The following is a 20,643-nucleotide window of genomic DNA, read 5'->3' as shown; positions in this document are numbered from 1 at the left end:
AAAACTTTACACTCCTAGCTGGGTGTGGTGGTGCACACCTGTACTCCCAGAGCTCAGGAGGCAGAGGCAGGAGGATTGCAAGTTCAAAGCTAGCCTGGTGTATGTATATATATATCAAGCTCCAAGCCAGCCAGGGCTACATAGCACAGCCCTGTCTCAGAAGACCAAAAATAGTATTTTACTTTAAAGTAGAAGAACTTCGCAGTCACATTCCTTGCCTCATAATTCAGAGAGCAGTGGACACCAGTGTCTGGCGTCTCATGTGGCCCACATACTAATGGACACTGGGAAGAGGAACCCCTGGTGCCAGATCTGTGGGAGACCGGTTCGAGTGTACCAGAACTATACAATGCAAGAGCTTCAAGTTTTACTTCATTGTTTTTTGTTTTTTTGTAATTTCCCTTGCCTGCACCTAAAAGAGGTCAAAATGTAATCTTGGCTTACTGAGACCCGCTGTGTTAAATTCTGGTTAATCAGAATGACCCTGTGTGTTGAATTCCCTGCATCCCTGCTATGTCTTCCTATGGCCACATGTCCAAAAAGGACAACACTATTGGCTCCTGGGACGCCATTCTGTAAGCCCTGTGGTGATGCTTCTGAGCCAACCAAGATCTAGATTATATTCACAATTGCTGTAGGCTTCTTTTTAGCCATTTTGGGCCTGAAGTTGCCTTTTCTGCTCAGACCCAGGTGCTCCCCTTTCCTGGCTGGTCTGAAGAATTCTCTCGGAGACTCAGCCTGTTCATGAGTGGCCTTGGCTGGCTGCATTCCGGCTCGCTCATCCTTGGCTTTCTTCAGGTAGCTTTTCCCCTTCAGATGGAAGTGGGTCCTCAGCTCAGGATGGTTGCAGACAGAATGCTGGTGCCCTCGGCTTCTATAGGGATCGGGGAGAGGAGAAGAGAGGAGAGACCTGTTAAAAGAGAAACAGCGAACTAATCCTGTCTACCATGGTGACTGTCCTCCCACAGAGATAGGTCACAGATACTAGAATTCCACAATTCCTGTGACTGTTTAGTGCTAAATCTAAGAGAGATATTTCTAGTGCTACAATCAGTGATGAAACGGACAGCAAAAGACAATCCATCAGGATGCTGGGTACACAGATGCAGGATGAACATAGCTCTTAACTCTTCAGGTGACCACTAGGAGACTCAGCAAAAGAGGTTGTTATATACTTTAAAGTATATGACACATAAATAGTGCATATAGAGCAATAATAATACTGTATATCATATGTATAATATATGCATAATATATAAATGTGTACTATATAGCATATATAATATATGTGAGGTATAAACATATATGCATATATAAACACACTCATATACATACATACATATATATACATATATATATATGTAAGAAAAAGTTACAATAGATAATACCCTGGGACCGTCACTCCTGCATTGCTATAGCCTCTCACGGATCAGCTCATATTTAAAAGTGCTACCGGCATGCAGGTAATTATTCACAGGAGCCTTTAAAACTCCATGTGCTGATTTCTTACCAAACACAACAGGCTTTAAAACCCACTTACAGATATCTTATCAAACGCAACAAGAAGACATACAACATTATCCGATGGCTCACGTATAAGGAAGGCATACGTACAGGCATCTGGGCTTCCTGTTCATTGAGAGGTCTGTGAGCTGACAGGAGACAGGAGAAAGCATTAGTTTCTGAGAGCTAGGCTGTATGTGACACATGCATGCGTATGTGAGGGACGGAGGGTGAGGGAGGGGAAGGACTGAATGAACTCAGTATTCAGGGTGGGAGTCCACTTACCCTAACAGTCTCCCACTGAACATGGAGCTGTTAGGTTAGTGGTCAGTAGACCCCAGGGATCATCTGCCTGTCTCCTGCACTGTCACCCCTGTGGTGCTGGTGGGGAGAAGTGCATAGCCATGCTTAGCTTTTTATGTCGGTCCTGAGGATCTGAACTCCAGTCTTCAAGCTTGCATGGTGAGCACCTCACCCATTAATTAATCTCTCCAGCTCCTGGACGTGGTTATAAACTCTACCTTGTCTAAAGGCACTGCATTCCTAGTAAGAAGGCCTGTAAGCAGTCAGTGGCACTATCTAGGGAGCCATCCGTTGCGTCAGAGAACAAGGGTGTCCCAGATTGGCTTGCCCAGCGAGCATCTCAGCACACCTGTTCTCAGTTTTCCAAGAAGCTCATACCAGAATATCTCAAAACTTAAAAAAAAAATCAAAAAAAGCTTCCCAGTATGTCAGGGTTGGAAACAAAACATGCTTTAAGAACCTGGCACGGTGTGTCATTATATCTCAGGACCTGGCCTTATTTGCGGTTGATCCAATACTGCTGTCGCTAGTCACAGGGTATCAACTGAGAGGAAATGAATATCGAATGTTATTTCCTAAATATATCATTTCTAAAACAAGACCATATGAAGACCAAGCCCACAAGCATCTCCAAGGCCATCTACCATGGACATGATGTCTGTTCCAAGTACCATGCAATAAAATATCTGCCTGTACTTTGTGGCTGGGCTCAGAGTGCCTTCATTGGGAGCCTAAATTAATGATGATCACATTGAGAGGCAGATGTCGCTGTTCCTCTTACAGGGGAAGCCCAGGGTATTGACAGCCGTAGGTTCCCACCCTCCCTGGAGCTACTCTTAGTGGGGTGACGTCATGTCACATCTCTAAGCAGATTCAGAAAATAAACAGTAAAGAAAATGTATCAGTGGAGGACTGGGTCCCTCATCACCTCAGGACACCAGGATCCATGAATAAACAAGTCCCTTAGATATAGTGCAGTAGTATTTGAGCATAGCCCCTCCCCCACACACAAGGTGCATTGTACCTTTTTACTCTGCCACACAATGCTGTCATCTGCAAAGTTCACATTAGCAAACTCAGGTTATACAAATCACCCACACGAAAAAATCCCAAAAACATTTAAAGTAAGTTTATAATTCAAAGAGCTACTACATTCACAGAGATACACAGCTACAATCTGGCTGTGGGCCAGACACACCTCCAAGTCTAAATCACCATTACATTGCTTACAATGCCTAATAAGGTGCAAAGAATGCATAAGTAGCTGTTATAACATCATTTAAACATAATGGAGCTGTCCGGGCAGTGGTGGTGCACACTGAACCCCAGCACTCCAGAGGCAGAGACAGGCAGATCTCTGTGAGCTTGAGGACAGCCTGGTCTATAGAGTTCCAGAACAGCCAGAGCTACACCAAGAAACACTGTCTCAAGAACAACAATGACAACAAAAACTACATCATCATCAACAACAATAATAATAATGGGGCCAGAGAGTAGAGACCCCTGGAACCATTGCAGAAGAAGCATAGAAAGATTGTAAGAGCCCAAGGAAAAGGGAGTTGGCTATGAGCCTGTGTCTCTTAGAAATGTCAGAGAGGCTACAACCATGAAACCTCCCTCATCAACATGGCTACCTAAACATGACCTGAACCACTATGACACAGATATGCTGATACACAAGGGGGGAAAGATCAGAGAACCTCAATCCTAGACAAAGAATTATGGGCAACTGGGTAATGCTGAGAGAAGGAGGAATGTGTGTGTGTCTTGGTTTTTGTCTTAGTCAGGGTTTACTGCTGTGAGAAGACACCATGACCAAGGCAACTCTTATAAAGACAACTCTTATAAAAACATTTCATTGGGGATGGCTTACAGGTTCAGAGGTTCAGTCCATTTTCATCAAGGCAGAAACATGGAAGCATCAGGCAGGCATGGGACTGGAGGAGCTGAGAGACCTACATCCTCATCTGAAGGCTGCTAGGAGGAGACTGGCTCCCAGGCAGCTAGGATGAGGGTCTTAAAGACCATGCCCACAATAACACACCTACTCCAACAAGAGCACGTCTACTCCAATAAGGCCACACCTCCAAATAGTGCCACTGCCTGGGTCAAACATATTCCAACCACCACACTATCCAAGTGATCAGTTCTGAATTCATCACATATGTTAATCATTATACAGACTAAGTAAGCAGTACCTATGAATTTAAGATTATAAACTTACACATACATGTTACATATATTATATATACATATGTATTATATATAATATATTATATATATATATATATTTATATATATATATATATATATATATATAGTAGCCATAGTGGGAGGAGCTGGAAAGAGAAAGTGAAAATGGAGAGATGCTGTAATTACATTATAATTTTTTAAAAGGGGCACTCTCTGCTCTTCCAAAAGATCCTGGTACCTGCTACCACATGGTAACTAACAGCCATCTCTACATCCAGTTCCAGGGATCCATTGTACATATATGGTACACACATAGTCATACATGTAAAAACAATGACTAGGTTGGAGTGGTGGTGCAGTCCTTGGATCCCACCCAGTGGTTAGAGATGTGGTGGCTTCTATGGGTTCCTAGCAATGGTGGTGACGGTGTTAATGTTGACAATTACAATAATAAGAAAAAGAGTCTATACTTAATACTTATTCAGGTATTTTCCCCAGATACTTTTGATGTTCAGGACCCATGGTGATTGGGCTGGACCCGTATAGGTGTCTATGCTGCAGACATGCTGTTTTGGACAGCCACAGGTCTGGCCGAACTGGCCACCTACCTCATCTTAAGTTTTGTATAAGTAACAGCCCTGTGCATCCTCCTGTTCAAACCTGCAGGTTGTTCCTGATCCGCCTTCACTCTCGCCTCACCTCAGTGGCTCTCCAGCAGCGCCCACTGTCCTCCTCAGCTCTACTCCAAGGTGCATCCTCCGAAATCTTCCTCCTCCTCTGTTGCTCCCTCCCATCCTCTTCCTCTCAGCTCCTGTCATAATAGCCTCTGACCACCTCTCCTTCTGATGCCCTTCTGCCCTCGAAGGCTTCTGGTGGCTTTCCTGCCACCTGGGGATCCAACCCAAGCTCCTCCTGCAATCTGCAACTCGCTGACGTTCCCTCCTAGCACGCAACCACACCAAGCTTGTTCCTTCCATCTGTGCCACCCCATCCTTGTTTAGAACATCCCGCTTCTCACTTTCCATAGAGCAGTTATCCAGGGCAAAGTACAGGTCTGGGGATCTTTCGGCCCATCATCCCAAAGCAGCTCTCTTCCCTAAACACCTCAAACAAATCGTCTTCTCTGTCTTTGCGGTGGTTGCCATGCAAGAACACCATCACTGATTTGCTCGCAGTCTCTCCACACAGGAGGAGAAGGACCTTGCTTAACTTGCTCACGGCCCTGGAGCCTCATAAGCGCTGTGCCCTCAATAAATACATGTTCAGTGAATCACTGCTAGTCCTCGGTGAGCAGCCAGTAGGCAGTGAATGCAGTACTTAAAACAAGATTATCCAAGCTGTTTCCAAGTCTCTATACACGTGGTTCTGAGCATGATTTTCTTTTCTTGTTTTTTTTTTTTTTTTCTTCTTCTTTTTTTTCTCTTTCCTTTTTTTTTTTTTTTTTTTTTTTTTTTTTGGCAGCTGGGATATTAGGTCACACTGTATCTAATTTGACAGCATTTTTCAGAGCACAAAGATAAAATATCTGAGTAAGCATACTGTATTTTTAGAAGTCAGCCAGGTGGGGGAAAGAAAAAGAACACAAAATGTTCAAGGGGATTGGGAGGGGAACGACGCAGGATGCCAAGTGTTGTTTCAGAAAAGGCACAAAAGGTGAAGGGACACAGAGCATCCCCAGAAGGACACAGTGCTAACAGTCACCTTCTGGGAGAGGCAGCCCACTTAGCGATGGGAGGAAGGACTGTCCTTCCCTCTGGAGTGCCCTTCCTAGGGGAAAGGGACGGGGAGCAGGTGGTGAGAGAACAGTGGACCCTCAGCCTGCGAGGAGAGGGGAGAGGATGCTGGAGGGCGAGGAGAGGGGAGAGGATGCTGGAGGCAAGGAGAGGAGAAAGGATGCTGGAGGCAAGGAGAGGGGAGAGGATGCTGGAGGCAAGGAGAGGGGAGAGGATGCTGGAGGCAAGGAGAGGGGAGAGGATGCTGGAGGGTAAGAGAGGCAGCGATCCGTCTGGACGAGGGACATGGAGGTGCTGGCAGGAAGAAACGAGGCACGGGAGAGCCTGAGAGCCTGTCTGTCTGTCCTCTTCTGGGTGAGTCCCGAAGCCCGAGGAAGATGGGTGCTCTGCTACACCCTAAGCTGGGTCAAATTCCAAGTCATCAGAGAGTGTGAGAGAGCCGACATCTCTCTCTCTCTCTGGTTGTATGAGAGACATGGCTCCTTATTTTGCAGACGGGTGCATATGACAATGAGAGCGAAGGGAAAGGGGGGGTGAGATTAAATACACCTGAGACAGTTACTGTTCCAACTCTTCAAAGATCAACATCCAAGATGGGGGGGGAGCTGAGCAAAGAACATGAGCCCAGAAGTAGAAAAAGAGGGGACACTTCTGGCTTTCACACCTTCTACTGTTCTCTATTCTAAGAACCTGTCGTCGGAGTGCAGGGTTTCACACATGGCCGTGTTTGGGGTGGCTTGCCCACCTACACACCTAAAAGGCTGATACTACCTTATAGCCTGGCGACTCTGAGACCCCGTTCACAGGCGAGTTGAAGGTGCATCCAGAAGCTAAAAGTGCATCCAGAGCACTGGACACACTCCCTTCACTTCCCGGACGAGCAGCAGATCCGGAAAGGCTCGGCTCAGCGAACAGCAAGTTAAGAGGGCTTTGGACCCAAAGCTTTCCACCTTACATCGGTACTCGGTGACCTCAGGTTACAACCTTTCCCGGTGGGATGGGAGGAGGCAAGAAGATAGCCAGAGAGGGCTCAGAGTGTCCCTCCACCAATGCTAGTCACGAGAGGACATTCCAGAGCTAGCTAAGAACTGCTAGACAAGAGAGGACATTTTTGGGATCTTCTGACAAGGAAACAGAGGAGTCAACTTGGGGGTGATGGTTCTTCCTCAGGAGGATTACACAGAGTACACAGGGCTGGAAAGGAAGAGGTACCAGCAGGTCTGGAATATAGTGCTGAAATCTCACATACAGATTCATCTCCTTACTTCATTAATCTACTATTGGCCCGGAGAGCAGAGATGAAAACTGGTTTATTTTATCTGACTTTATTTTCTTTTATATTGTGTGTATGTCTCTATTCCTCCAAGGTTGAACCGTATACAGCAGGCAGATCTGACCATCCACTCACCCTGCCTAAAGGCTGATTAGACATCCTATGGCTCTTCAGAAGCCAGGGAGTCTTGATCACTTCATATGACCCTGGATCGTGAGACACAGCCAGGGGCTTCATCTAGGCTGGTGGCAAGCTTAAGCCCCAGAAGTCCCTGTGTGGAACAGTACACCATAAGCTATCATCTGCCATGGGTTCCTTTGGAATATCTACTCAATCTCACAGTGAGCACCCGGAAAGAGTGTTTCCCTGAACTGTAAGAAAGGCTGAGTGTATACGTACATGGTTGGGTCTTGCTTTCTTGAAATGATAACCCTTAGAATATCGGCTTGAAGACCCTCAAACCTGGGTACCTTCTGGTCTATGAGAAAACTAAGGCCGGAACTCAGATATTTCCGACCTTCTTTATTTTACAAGCATAAACAATTCTGTCTGCCAATTCAGTTTAGAATAGAGGTTAAAATAGAGCAGCTGTGTACGTCAGACTCAGCTTTCTCCCTGCAGCCCTGGTAACCATGGCCAGAGAGGAGCATGGTCTGGCCAGGGACTTCAAATGACACCTAGGAAGCCCCTACAAGTCACACAGCTCCTTTGTCTTCTGTCCTAGCTATGTCTAGACCCATTCCAAGTGTATTCAGGGGGTCCTGGGGCTGGCACCTGGCTGGCTGGGGACTCACCATGCGCTCACTAGTGTCATGGCTGAAACCGGAGGTCTGCTGGCTTTGATAGTACTCCAACTGCTTCTCGGCCAGCTCTACCCGTTGCAGCAGTTTCTCAATAAAGTCCTGGAGCCTCGCTTTTCCTTGGACCTCCTTCTCAGCCGCTGCGTCCAGGAAATGGTTAAAGGTGACAACTTCTCTGCAAGGACAAGACACAGAGTGACACGGGGAGTCATTCGGTGTGCACTCCAGCCAGCCAGCCACCCAACATCCTGACAGCCATGGTAGAACATAAAAATAAATGCGTTCTGTCCAGAGTTCAACAACATCGAAACTAGGTACAAGTTGACAAAGTGACAGCCAGCAGTGGGGTGATGAGATTTGAGGAAGCAAAGTCAAGATCAACCTTTAAGATGGAGACACCTGGAGGAAGTCCTGAAGAAGAAGCCATGGAGACACCTGGGAATTGTAAACCAGGTACACCAGAGACATGTAGATGGATCTGAGCCTCTGAGAGGATACGTGCATAGACAAAGCTGGGAGACTCCTAGGTCACCGTGAAGATCCCAGACATGTGGAAAACAACACGAGAGACCGCTGAAAACCACCGAGAGCCACATCTTTATCTCCCTAAGGAATGGTAGGGGCTTTCTGGGTAGAGAACTCTAAGTGAAGGTTAGAGCTGAGGCTATAACTCCGTTAGTAGATTGCTATCCTAGCACTTGAGAAGCCCTGGGTTCCATCCCCTGAACGGTATAAAATTGGGCATGGTGGTGCATGCTTGTTAAGCTCAGCACTTGAGAGGTGGAGGATTCAAAGTTCAAGGGCATCTTTCACTACCTCGTGAGTTCAGGGCCAGCCTGGACTACATGAGACTCTGCCTCAAAACTGAAACAACCAAATGCAAGAAGCTAACCACATTGTATTTATAACGTCTTCAGTAATTATACCATAAACCATCAAACACTTGCTCAAGGTACCCAACAGAACAGTGGATCTCCATGTCAGAGGACAAAATGTTCATGGTCTGGCTTCAGGTCCGTCACATAGACTCTTTTAGAAACTACCAGGTGTTGTTTAGGTTTTTTGCCTGATATCACCTGCTGCTGTCTGCAAAGGAAATTCAAACACCCGTTAGCCTGGGTCTCTCTGTGACCCCATATTTCTTTCATCTAATTTCCCCAAAACAATAAGTTTATACCACCCGGAATGCAGAATTACTCAAACTTAGCTGGGCTGTGTGGAGCTGGCTATTAAAGGGATCCCTATGGTGGGTGTGAAGGCTCAGTAGGAGGAGAGCTTGCAGCACGAGCCTGCAACCTGAGTCTGGTCTCTAGAACCAACAAGGATTAGAGACTACCAGCTCCCAGAAGTTGCCCTTTGAACTGCACTCCACCATCTGCGATCATCCACACAGGCAACAATAGTGAATAAAAAAAAAATATTTTCAAGTAAACCATATGTGGGAAACCTTTACAAACCATGTCCTTCTCACTAACTCATTTTGAGAAAGATAGTTTTCACAAAGATCAGCAGTGTGTGCGAACAGGGTGTTCCGTGTGGTGGCTAAGGCAGACATTGTAAACAGTCGATCCTGAGACATCTGACGCCGAGGCTTACGACTAGGAAGGAGAAGAACGTGACGCAATCTCACAGGACAGTGAGATTCGTGCATGGCTGTAATTTAGGTTCTTGTCCTGCTGAGTCAGGACACTGAGTGATGCTGTCAAAGGCCAGGTGCAAAGATGGGGCCAGTCTTCATGAAACTCCGTCAGGGTGTGGGGGCAATAAATCTCTAACTACTCCTAAGTCACTTTCTGTCCCATCTTTATCACTTTTTAAACAGAAGAGTGACATAGGATTAAACCCAAGAGTCTATGGAAAATATGCCTATTAAAAGTAACATTTGACTCTAAAAGGGGAAATGCCAGTCACGGTGTAAGAGACTGACGATGAGGCTTCATCACCACGCAGAGTGATCTGCAGCCCGGAGACTCTGATTCATCCCCAGGACTCAAAGGCATTTTGAAATCAGCACAGCCAAAGGAGGCACAGAGGGCGAAGCCCCTTCTATGCAACCAAACCTCCAGTGAGAAAAATAACATTTGCTTACTCATCTGTTTTCTCATTTACAGGATGGCCATAAACTCTGCAAGCTGAATAACATTTTATGTATTGTAACATTTATTTATGTATCACAAGCCCGTGTGTATGTGCATTCTCACAAACATGTGTGCACAGAAGACAACTCACAGGACTGAGTTCTCCCTTCCTACCACGTGGATTCTGGGGTTCAGACTCAGGTCTGCAGACTTGATAACAAATACCTTTAACTTGCCGAGCCCTCTCCACAACCCCTGGATCACCTCTTCCGAGACGAGTTAAAAACGGCCAACCTTGGAAAAAAATCAAAAACTCGCTGTCTGTGTGATCAGCACACCCAGAAGCAAATTTAGCCAGGGATAGGTGCAGGGAGCAGAGGTCTCGGGGTTATAAAAACATCTTGGTGTGGTGGCCCCAGGTTATCGGTTCAGCACCGAGGAGCTGCAGACAGACAAAATGGATGCCATGCTAGACTAGCCTATCTGTGAGCCCAAGACCAGTGAAAGACTGTCTCCAAAAATGAGGTGGACGGCACCTGAGGAACTCCATCCAAGGCTGACTTCTAGATGTCAAACACACACGCACACACACATACACACACACAGAGAGAGAGAGAGAGAGAGAGAGAGAGAGAGAGAGAGAGAGAGAGAGAGAGAGCATACACACAAATGTCTATAAACACACACATGTACACACACATGTACACACACACACACACACACTGGCACACACAGAGAGACACATCACACTCACACATACATGCATACACACACAGCACGGGTGAACAAACCGACAGAAGGGAACATTAGTATGTTATGTGTGATACTCACAATTTGCACGTATCCGTTGAACATTATTAAGGAGAGGCAATGCGTGGCCTCGTCACCTATTCCAGCTTGCTATCAAGGACCATTTCTTGTCTTTTCGACTTCCTGCATTCCAGCACCCTGCCAGATTCATACCTGTGACATGCTGTTCTCTCAGTCAGAACCTCTCCCTAGGGCCCTGTCTTAATGCTATCTGTGACCTCAGGGTCTCCCTGCAAAAACGGTTCCCACACCCCCCAATTGTGTACTCCCACAGAATCCTTTAAAACCCCGTCAGGGCACACACCACAGAAGACCAGTTGTGTGACTTACCCATTTCATCATAAAAATCATTGAGTCTGGGGAGCACAAAAATCACTGGCCTTGCTGTGGCAGAAGATGCTACAGAAGATGCTACAAAAGCGTCTTTAACAGAGGAAACGTTTGTTTCAGCTCACAGTCCCAGGAGGTGACCTCCCTCGATGGGGGACTTGCCGGGTCAGGAGCTTGAAGCAGCTGGTTCATGGCATGCACGGTTTAGGAAGCAGAGAGGGATGTAGGCTGGAACCCAGTTCAGTTTGTCCTTTTTATGTAGCCCAGGACCCCACCCCATAGACTGCTGCTGCCCACAATGCAGATGGGTCTTTCCACTCAACTACCCTAATGGAGATAATCCCTCACAGATGTGCTGGGAGATTTGTTTCCATGGTGACTCTAAGTCCCATCGAGTTGACCATGGAGATTAACCACCGACACTGTGTGTAGTCCATAGGAGTCCAGTGGATAATGGGGACCTAACAAATTCTTAATGAAGTACAAATGTACAACCAGAGCTCTAGCTGAGCATCCCCGGCAACAGAAAAAACCCCTTTGCTTTCCTTTGCTCCTTTCCAGGTCAGTCTCGAGGCATAAGCCAAAGAATAAACCAGACACCTCCTTCAGGAGTGGGGTAGGATCTAAAATGGACTCCTGTCTTCGGCTCTTAAAAAAAAAAAATTCTGACCGGCTTCCCTTCCCAGGGGGAGACTTTAATCGAGTTATTTAAATTTCATTTTACATTACTGATTTATGAACCTGTTCAGGAGTATATGAAATGATAAAAATACCTCCAGCTAAAATTAGTCTAACTATTGATCACATAGCACCTCAGATGCTCTGTAATGTCAGCCATGAGGCAAACCAAAGGGCAGGAATCACTCCAGGCACCAGAAGCTTAGCTGCAAGCTCCCCAGGGAACCACCCAAAACACTGGCTTCTCTCTGGTTTTGTGGCCCCTTGCCTCTCCTTTGTTTTTTTTTTCGGCTTTTTAAATATACGAGTATGTTCTTTATTAAGAAGGTGTTACTTTGGCGGGTGGCAGATTTGGGGAGATATCTCAGTGGATAAAATGTCTGCTACAAGTATAAACACCTGAGCTCAGATCCCCTAGCCCCACATAAAAGCTGCCACCCCAATGCTGAGGTGAGAAGGAGAGACAGATGAATGCTTTGAGCTCACTGGACGGCCAGCCTAGATGAACTGATGAGCTCCGGGTTCCGTGAGAGACCCTGTCTTAAATGATAGGGTAAAAAATGCTAAAGGAAGACATCCAACTTCAACCTCTACCTTCGTGCCCCCACACACAATTGCACACACCCACTGAGAGTGTATATATCACAGACACAAAGATTTTTTTTTTAATTTCCTAGTCATAAAATCAAATTAATTTGTTGACTCTAAGCAGATTAATACTACATTCTAAATGACTCAGGTAGCATGAGAAAAGAGGAGCAAACTGGAGAGGAAAACTTCCCAGAATTTCATTTTCTTTTTCCCAACACTGTCCCTCAGAAAATATGTTTAATATCCTGTTGATTTTGTAATAGTCTGTATGTCCACACACAACAGAGATCATTTTTAGACATGAACTGAGGGTGGAGAGATGACGCAGGTAAAGCACTGGTTGATCTTGAAGGGGACCTGGGTTCAGTTCCCAACACCCATATAGTGGCTCACAACCATCTGTAAGTAACTCTAGTTCTGGGGGGTTCTGGGGGTTCAGGTCTCGCTCTTCTGGCCTCCCCAGGCACTGCGTTCACATGGTGCAGAAACACACATACAGACAAACATCCATGCACATAAATTAAAAGCAAACCAATCTTAGAGATGAGCTAAGAATGTGGGACACCACAGATGCCTCTCGGCCCCCACGATCTCTGCCTCTCATTGGCCATCTTTTAGCCATCTTTCTAGGTAAGGATCAACAGAGACAGTGTGTGTGTGTGTGTGTGTGTGTGTGTGTGTGTGTGTGTGTGTGTGTGTTGGGCACACATGACTGATGTTGGGCGTCCTACTCCATGACCCTACCCCCTATTCCCAACAGGGTCTCTCACTGACTGAACCTGCAATCATTGTGGCTAGCAGGCCTCAAGAGCACTAAGGTTACAGGCATATGTAGACCCACACTCAGCTTTCCGTGTGGGTTCCTGAGGATCTGAATAAGATCCTCGGGCTTGTACCACAAATACTCTGATCCCGAGCCATCTTTCCAGCCCCAAGCTTGCTTGTATAAAGTCCACATCCCACAGCCGAATGGACGTTGCTGACCTCCCTAGAACCTTGCATCAGATCCTAGGGATCAGTTTCCCGTCGTTTCTTTTCTGGTTGATAGGTTTTCCCCTAAGCAGGAACTTCACCTCACTCACCACTGTAGGACCAGACCTGACACTCATCAGGTTGTCTGGAAGTATCCATGTCCTGCAGGGGCTGAGGACACAGCACACGACTGAGGGAAGAGGGACAGAGCATCTACCTGCTTAAGCTTACAAACCACAAACTAAGAATCATAGATGGAGTCAGAACCCGCCCCCCCCCATCCAAGGCTGACAATGGCAGATGCCCCCTTCTGACTGGGACATCTGAAGAGCTAAGCTGAAAGCTCTGAGTTAGATATTTTAGAAGCTCAGCGTCACGACCCAGCAATGATGCTACCAAGTTCCTGTTTCCAACACCTCCAGTGCCAGCTGACACTCTTTTTAATCACATCAGAAAAATAAATGATGTCACCACAGCAGCTGTCTCAAAATAGCTGAGAAGCAAACTATTCCAAAATGGGCCATGCTTGGGATTACATAAGTCCTGATGCTTTGGGTAAATCTCACATCATCAGAAGTCTAGCAAGGACACAGTGAACCTCAGCAAGAAAACGACATAGCCTCGTTACAGGATCTGTTTCTAGGCAAGGCACTCCCTGACTCTAAGACTTTTTTTTTCTTTATTTAGCTGAAAAAAAAAAAAACTGTGTCCCCCTGAAGGAGGCACAGGGTGCCTTCCAGTTTCCAAATCACCAACCACAGGGAGCACTTAAGGCTTCTCTGGCTTGCAGTGAATCCGCCGGCTGCTTAATACAGCAAAACACCCTGCCTCTTCCTCCCTCTCATGACCTCTCCAGGTGAAAGGGTCTAATCTTTAATGTCTTATTAACCTGAAGTTGTGGCCTCCACTCAGACACTTGCTAAAGCCACCATGTAGCCAAGTGTGGTAGTATACACCTGAAATCTGAGCATGAACCTAAACAACAAAGCCCTGAATAAAAAAATATACAAGATGTATGTTTGTGGGGGAGAAGGGGCTAGGGGTTGGGGAGACACCTCAGTAAAGTGCTTACCTTTTAAACATAAGAACCTGAATTTGATCTCCCAAACTCACATTTTACAAAAGGTGGGTATGGTGGTGCTAGCTTGTAATTAGGGGGCAGAAAGGCAAATTCCTGAGGCTCACCGGCTGGTCAGCCTAGCCTATTTGGCACAGTCCAAACCAGTAAAGGATATCTTAAAAACAGTGCCCAAAGAACAAGAGTACTGTTTCACACACATATCTCACCACACACACACACAAACACACATACACACACACACACAAACACACACACCACTACACATAACACCAGACACACTGCACACACAGCACACATACCACACATACATACAACAAGCACACACATCACACATATATATCACACACTTTCCACAGACACACACACACACTGCACACACAAACCACACACCATACACATACCACATCACAACACATACCACACACACACATACATCACATGTCTCACACACACGCACATACCACACACACATCATAGCCATACACACACTACACACACACCACACTTCCCCATGCACCACATACATACCACATCTCACATACCACACACACACACACACACACACACACACACACACACACAGACACCACAGTATATGTAACGAATCCCTGACCTGTGTTTGCCAAGGGTATGCTTACAGATATACCTATGCTTTCTGTTTGTACACCTTTGGGGGGGGGATACAGATTTTAAGCTCTCCAGACATGCCACCCCCACACTGGGTACATCAAAGACAGCCCAGTAGTATGCTCCAGTTTTATTGGCTGAAAGTGTGTAAGAAACGTAATGTTACTATCTTACCGAGGCACTAACTGAGGGACCATCTAATGCCATCATTCTGGTTAGAGATCAGTTACTGCAAGGTGGCCTGGGTTGATTTACTAGATTAGAGACAGAGCTACCCAGCAGCCCTCACTGCTTGTCAATAAATAAAGGCATCTGTTGTCAGAGCCTTTAAAGTCACACTGACTTTGTGGAAATGATGAGCAAATTCTTCTTTCAGAGTGCACAGCAGAGCTTATAGATAACCTGCCAAGGGGACCCAAGACAACATCACAAATGCTAACCAACTCAGAGCACCTTCTCCGCTAAAGACTGCATAACTGCTGTAAACTGAGTTAATGCAGCCTGGAGATGAAGCCAGGGCTTTGTTTGGTTTGTTTAGTTTTGAGCTTGCTGTGCTATGGAGACTGGGTCTTGTTCTGGATCCCAGGCTGGCTTGGAACTCAATTTGAAACTCAATACTCTAGTCTCCTTTCTGATGCTCTGATAAAATACTCTGATCAAAAGCAATGCAGGGAAAGAACAGGTTTATTCCATTTACAATCCTAGGTCAACGTCCATCAGGGAAATCAAGGCAGAGCTTGAGAAAGAATTTTGAAGACAGGCCTGATTACTATTTCACACAGTGCTACCTCTAATCATGGACCTCAATTCATTGCCAAAGAAGTATGGTGTCAGGAACCATGGAGAAGGATGCTGGGTGGCAGGCAGGTTTATGCTTAGCTATCCTTATATAATTTGGATCCACTTACCTAGGGAATGATGCTGCCCACAGTGGGCTAGGCCTTCATACATTAATCAACAACCAAGAAAATCACCAAGACATGCCCACAGGCAATCACTCATGTGAGACTCCCCTCCCAAATAATTCTAGGCTGTGCCAAGCTGACAATTAAAGCTAACCAAGGAACCTAGATTGGTCCTGACTTTTCAGAGGCAATCCCTAGACTTTGCCATCCAAGTACTATAATTATAGGGATATATCACCATGTCCGATTTCCCTAGAGCCATTAATTTCAGTTTCAATGAAAGGCACTTTCCCCTTTCCATTTGCTTTATTTGTGTATTTATTTGTTTTGACCACATTGGCTCTCTATATTTTAAAGTTTACCCAGATTTAAATGAATATCAAATGGGACAGGAACAACCTATATGCTCAGAAATGAACTTTCAGCCTTGACCCTAGAATTTGGAGAGCCCACAATGGGATATTTATTAGGAATGGTCTGGAAGTTTCTTTGGCTAAGAGGGGTCTTTCTATCAGAAATGCCGCATCTCTGAGAGGTGTAGTCCCATGAGAAGGAACCCAGCTAGGCAAACTCAATCCAACAAATTTAGTTGGGATACACAGATGTGGCTGATGGACAGCTGTCTCTGTTCCCATGCAGATGGCGAGTGGGGGCAGGATAAGAGACAGGCTCTGCAGATATTGAGGAACAGAGGGTACTGTCTTTGTCTTTGTTATACTCACACCAAGACACCCAGTGTCCTTCCTGGGAACAAGACCCTTTCAGTTCCAACTCATGTACAGAGAATTGTTTATTTAAGGCTTGATTACAGAAATTGCCAAGATGGCCTCAAATAGAGGCTGAGAAAAGTGATGTCTTTATATTTGGAAGCTTAAGGCAAAGTCTCTATATTTTTATTCCAAGTGTTTTTTTTTTTAATTTTAAACTAAATACTCCTTTTACCCTCCTGTCATCCCCAACATGACATATTCAAAACACCAACAATACCAAGGCTGTAGCTCAGCAGTCATGTGCACGCCTAGCAAACATGAGTCTCTGACATAAATCCAGACAACAAATATGCAAATGCCAGACTATAACTCACACAAATGTGAACAAAGATGTAATAAGATGTTAGCTGGAGCTGGAACAGGATATTCAGTTCTAGGAAAATAGTCTATTTCAATGGTGCATTGGTCAAAACAACCACATAATAGCCAAACAAAGGAATACCATGTACTAGTTCACAGAAATGGCAGAATTTTGTTTACTGTACAAAAGACACCAGAGAGGCATGGCAGCATGAACGGATAAAAAGCCCTAAGGTCAAAGGGCATGGCACTATGTGTCAGGATTCCATTAGAGGAGCATTAGGAGTGTGTGCTTCAGTTACAATGGTTGTGTGAACACATGCTAGTTCTGAAAGGAGGCTTATAAAATTCCACAATGCTTTCCCCTGAGGCTGAGGTGGAGCCTGCTTGAAAGGAGAGAGAACACATCTATCTGGTGAGATGTTTTGTTCCACAAGCCTCTCTGTTTAGGTGGCAACTCTAGATGCACAAAAACTATCACTATCAGCCCACAGATGAACCACATTTACTTATTAATTAATGTTGAGAAAGAATCTCATGAAGCCTGGGCTGGCCTTCAGTTCCCAATGGAGCTGAGGATGACTTTGAATTCCTGATCTTCCTGCCTTCCCTTCCATACTGCTAGATTAAAGAATACGTCTGTTCACCATAATGGAGTTGTATGGGTGACTGAACTTAAGGTTTTGTGTGTACTAGGCAAGCATTCTACCAAATGAGTGCATTCCCGGCCATTAATCCACTCTTTTAAACAATAAATGGCTGTTTGAGTCCACTGTGTCAAATCCATGACAATGACAGCCATCTGACCACACGAGCTCCCTTCCATCAGCCACCGTTCTACATTCTATTCAGACACTACCCCTAAACCCACAGCCATCATCATTTGTACTATGAGCAAATTGTGAAATATTAAAAAAGAAATAAATGCATGCATCTGTATCCCGTTTAATTTACTGCATTAAATCAAACAAAAATATCAGGAAGTTAGTCTAGGTTTTTCTCTACTCTCTCGACATCCCCATCGGCCATCTCACAGCATTGTAGGGTAGGTTTTCTGGGTCTCCGAGGTGGCGCCTACCAGCAAGCACCGGAGAACAAAGCAGCACAACAAAAATGACATATTCATTAGAGAGCACTTTCTTAAGAACAAAGAAAGTCAGTAGAGTTGATGCTTAATCTTGATTGTTAACCGGATGGGATTTAGAAATGTCAAGAAACACACTTCATGCTGTATCTATGAGGCTATTTCCAGAAAGTTTTAACTGAGCTGCTATCCTTGTTCCATCCCTTCTGATGTGATTTTTGAAACGCAGCTCAAGGGAGAGAGGACCTATTTAGACCATGAATCCAGTTCATAGTCCATCATATCAAGAAAGTTACAGTGGTGGGAACTTGAAGCAGCTAGTCATACCCATAGTCAAGAGCAGAGAGAAAATGGAACATGCACACATAGATTAGTTGTGTTTAGCACACATACACCTGTGTCACATGCACACACACACACTACAGTATCTGATGCCCTGCCTAGGGAATGGAGACACCCACTATGGGCTAGATTCTCTCATGTCAATTAATGTAATTAAGACAATCACCAACAGACATGTCCACCAGCCAACCTCATTGAAACTCTTTTCCAGATGATTTTAAATTGTAGTCACTTGTCAATTAAAATTAATCAGTCAGTGAAACAAATTAACTACGAGCAACACAATCTTGTAGGCTGGGGTCCATGACTGAATAAAAAGAAGAGAACAAACTGAGCATCAGTATTCATTGTCTCTGCTTCCTGATTATAGATACAATGTAACCAGCTGCCTCCTAGTCTTGCTACCATGACTTTCCTGCCAGGATGAACTATGCCCTCTAACTGTGAAGCAAATTAAATTCCTTAAATTGCTTTCATGGGGCATTTTGTCCCAGCAGTGTACAAAGTAACTAATACCATAGCAGATTCAAAGCCATCCTAACTACATTTTAAAAAAAAAAATGTCTAGTGTGACTAAAAAAGTACCTAGGCATCTCTTTAATGGGAACATGGATATTTAGGGATAGCAAATGGACCTCTCTTTAGTTTTTCTGGACGTCTTAGTTACTATAATTTAAGAAAGAAAAGTATCAAAGGCAAACAAGCGAAAAGCATATTCTATACTAGAACGGGTCATCATCTCCTGCTCTTGACTACATAATCTACACACACTGGTGGAATGATTCTCCCAGCATATTATTCTGGTTTCCCAATCACAAACATTTACACGCTGTGGACAGGCTGATGAACAGACTATTTTATCAGTCCTCTCTAACACCACCATCGGAACAGTTTCCAAGGGAAGCAGGAGTTAGATATAATTAGATTAATTCTGCTACCTTGGTCACCATTTCCAAAGAAGATGAATAATGCCAAACAAAGCTTCTTGCCTCCTGGTGTTAGTGAACCAGTGAGGAAGACAGCCAAGATGTGTGCAAGGGATGCTCAGCAAACCTCGCTGAGCATCCGATTGACTTGGGGAGGGGAGAGGTGGGGGGGGGGATTAGCATCCAGTTTCAGCAGCACTTACTCCTCTTTCCTCAGGAGCTCCTCCTCCGATTCCGTCAAGCGCTGCTTCAGCACCGCGATCATTTCCACAGCCACGTCGACCTGTTTGTTCAGGGCCCGTTCTCGCCTCTGGACTTCCTGCTTCTTTTGAGTCAGCTGCACAAAGGCTGCCCGGACTTCCAACAGTTCCGCGGTTTTCTGGGCCAACTCTTTGGTGAGTTTGTCGATTCTCTTCTCGATGGTCCTGTCCACGGCCTCTACCATGCGATTGAACTTTTCTCGGACGTGAGCCTCGAAAGCAGCTTTGGTGTCTTGGGTGGGGAGTCCAGGGCTGGAGCGGTAAGCATCCAGAGAGTCAGCCCGGATGTCGACGGCTGTGTAGGTCTGCACGTAGGACACGGGCCGCTCTGCCACCATCTCAAAGGGCTTTGGGTCCTTGGAGTGCCCGTGGGAGATGCTGTACAAGTTAACATAGCTCGGCTTCTGCTTGGTTACCTTTGCGTGGCCCCGGAGAAGTTTCCCCTGCTTCGGGAGCTCCGAGGACCTGAGAAGTTCTGTGTCCTTGAGAGACGGCAGGAGGCTGCATTTTGTCAGGAGGGTCCGTTCCTCGTAGCTGTGACTGAATTCTAGATGGGCCCTCAAGGACGACAAGCTTCTAAATCTGGTATGGTCTCCACACCTCGGGCAGCGGAACGGCAGGCACACAGCGACATTCTCCAGCGAGTCCTGCCAACGGTACCGGCTTTCCTCAAAAGTCGTCTGGTGCATCACTCTGAAAGTCCTGAGAGAGGGAGAAGACCCCAGTTTGTATGTAGGTCAAAAGCTACTGAAATGACAGTGACTGACAATGACAGCTGCCCTCTCTTCCCCAGTGCTCTCCCACGTCTGTCTTTCCAGATGCCCCTCCCCCATCCCAATATCCACCTCCAATCTCAAGTCCCGTGTAGTCTATTACCCTCCCGTTTCTTTCCTTAAGAGACCTGTTTATCCTACTTCCTTCTGTCATGCCCTACAATCACCAAAACATGCTTACGCACATGCGTGTGCACGTACACACACACACACACACACACACACACACACACCATCCACCAATACAGAAGTTAGATTCTAAGATCACTGTTTGAGAGGAACCCATGCTTGTCTTCTGAGTTCATTTCACA

At 45.6% G+C, this 20,643-nt stretch overlaps 1 protein-coding gene across 1 annotated transcript; it reads right to left on the bottom strand.

Annotated features, from left to right (window-relative positions):
* Positions 1 to 612: 612 nt before the first annotated feature.
* ZNF365 (zinc finger protein 365) lies at positions 613 to 20,248 on the bottom strand (the record flags this gene model as incomplete). Its single annotated transcript, XM_080938461.1, has 4 exons — positions 613 to 874; positions 1,615 to 1,652; positions 7,800 to 7,980; positions 19,503 to 20,248. The coding sequence occupies 4 exons, from the start codon at positions 20,246 to 20,248 to the stop codon at positions 613 to 615; spliced, it is 1,227 nt and encodes a 408-aa protein (XP_080794587.1).
* Positions 20,249 to 20,643: the final 395 nt, after the last annotated feature.

Source organism: Micromys minutus (genome assembly GCF_963924665.1).
Source record: "Micromys minutus genome assembly, chromosome: 25".
NCBI lineage: Eukaryota > Metazoa > Chordata > Mammalia > Rodentia > Muridae > Micromys > Micromys minutus.
Note: the sequence above shows the minus strand (reverse complement) of the source record. Positions and strands in the feature narration are given on the sequence as shown.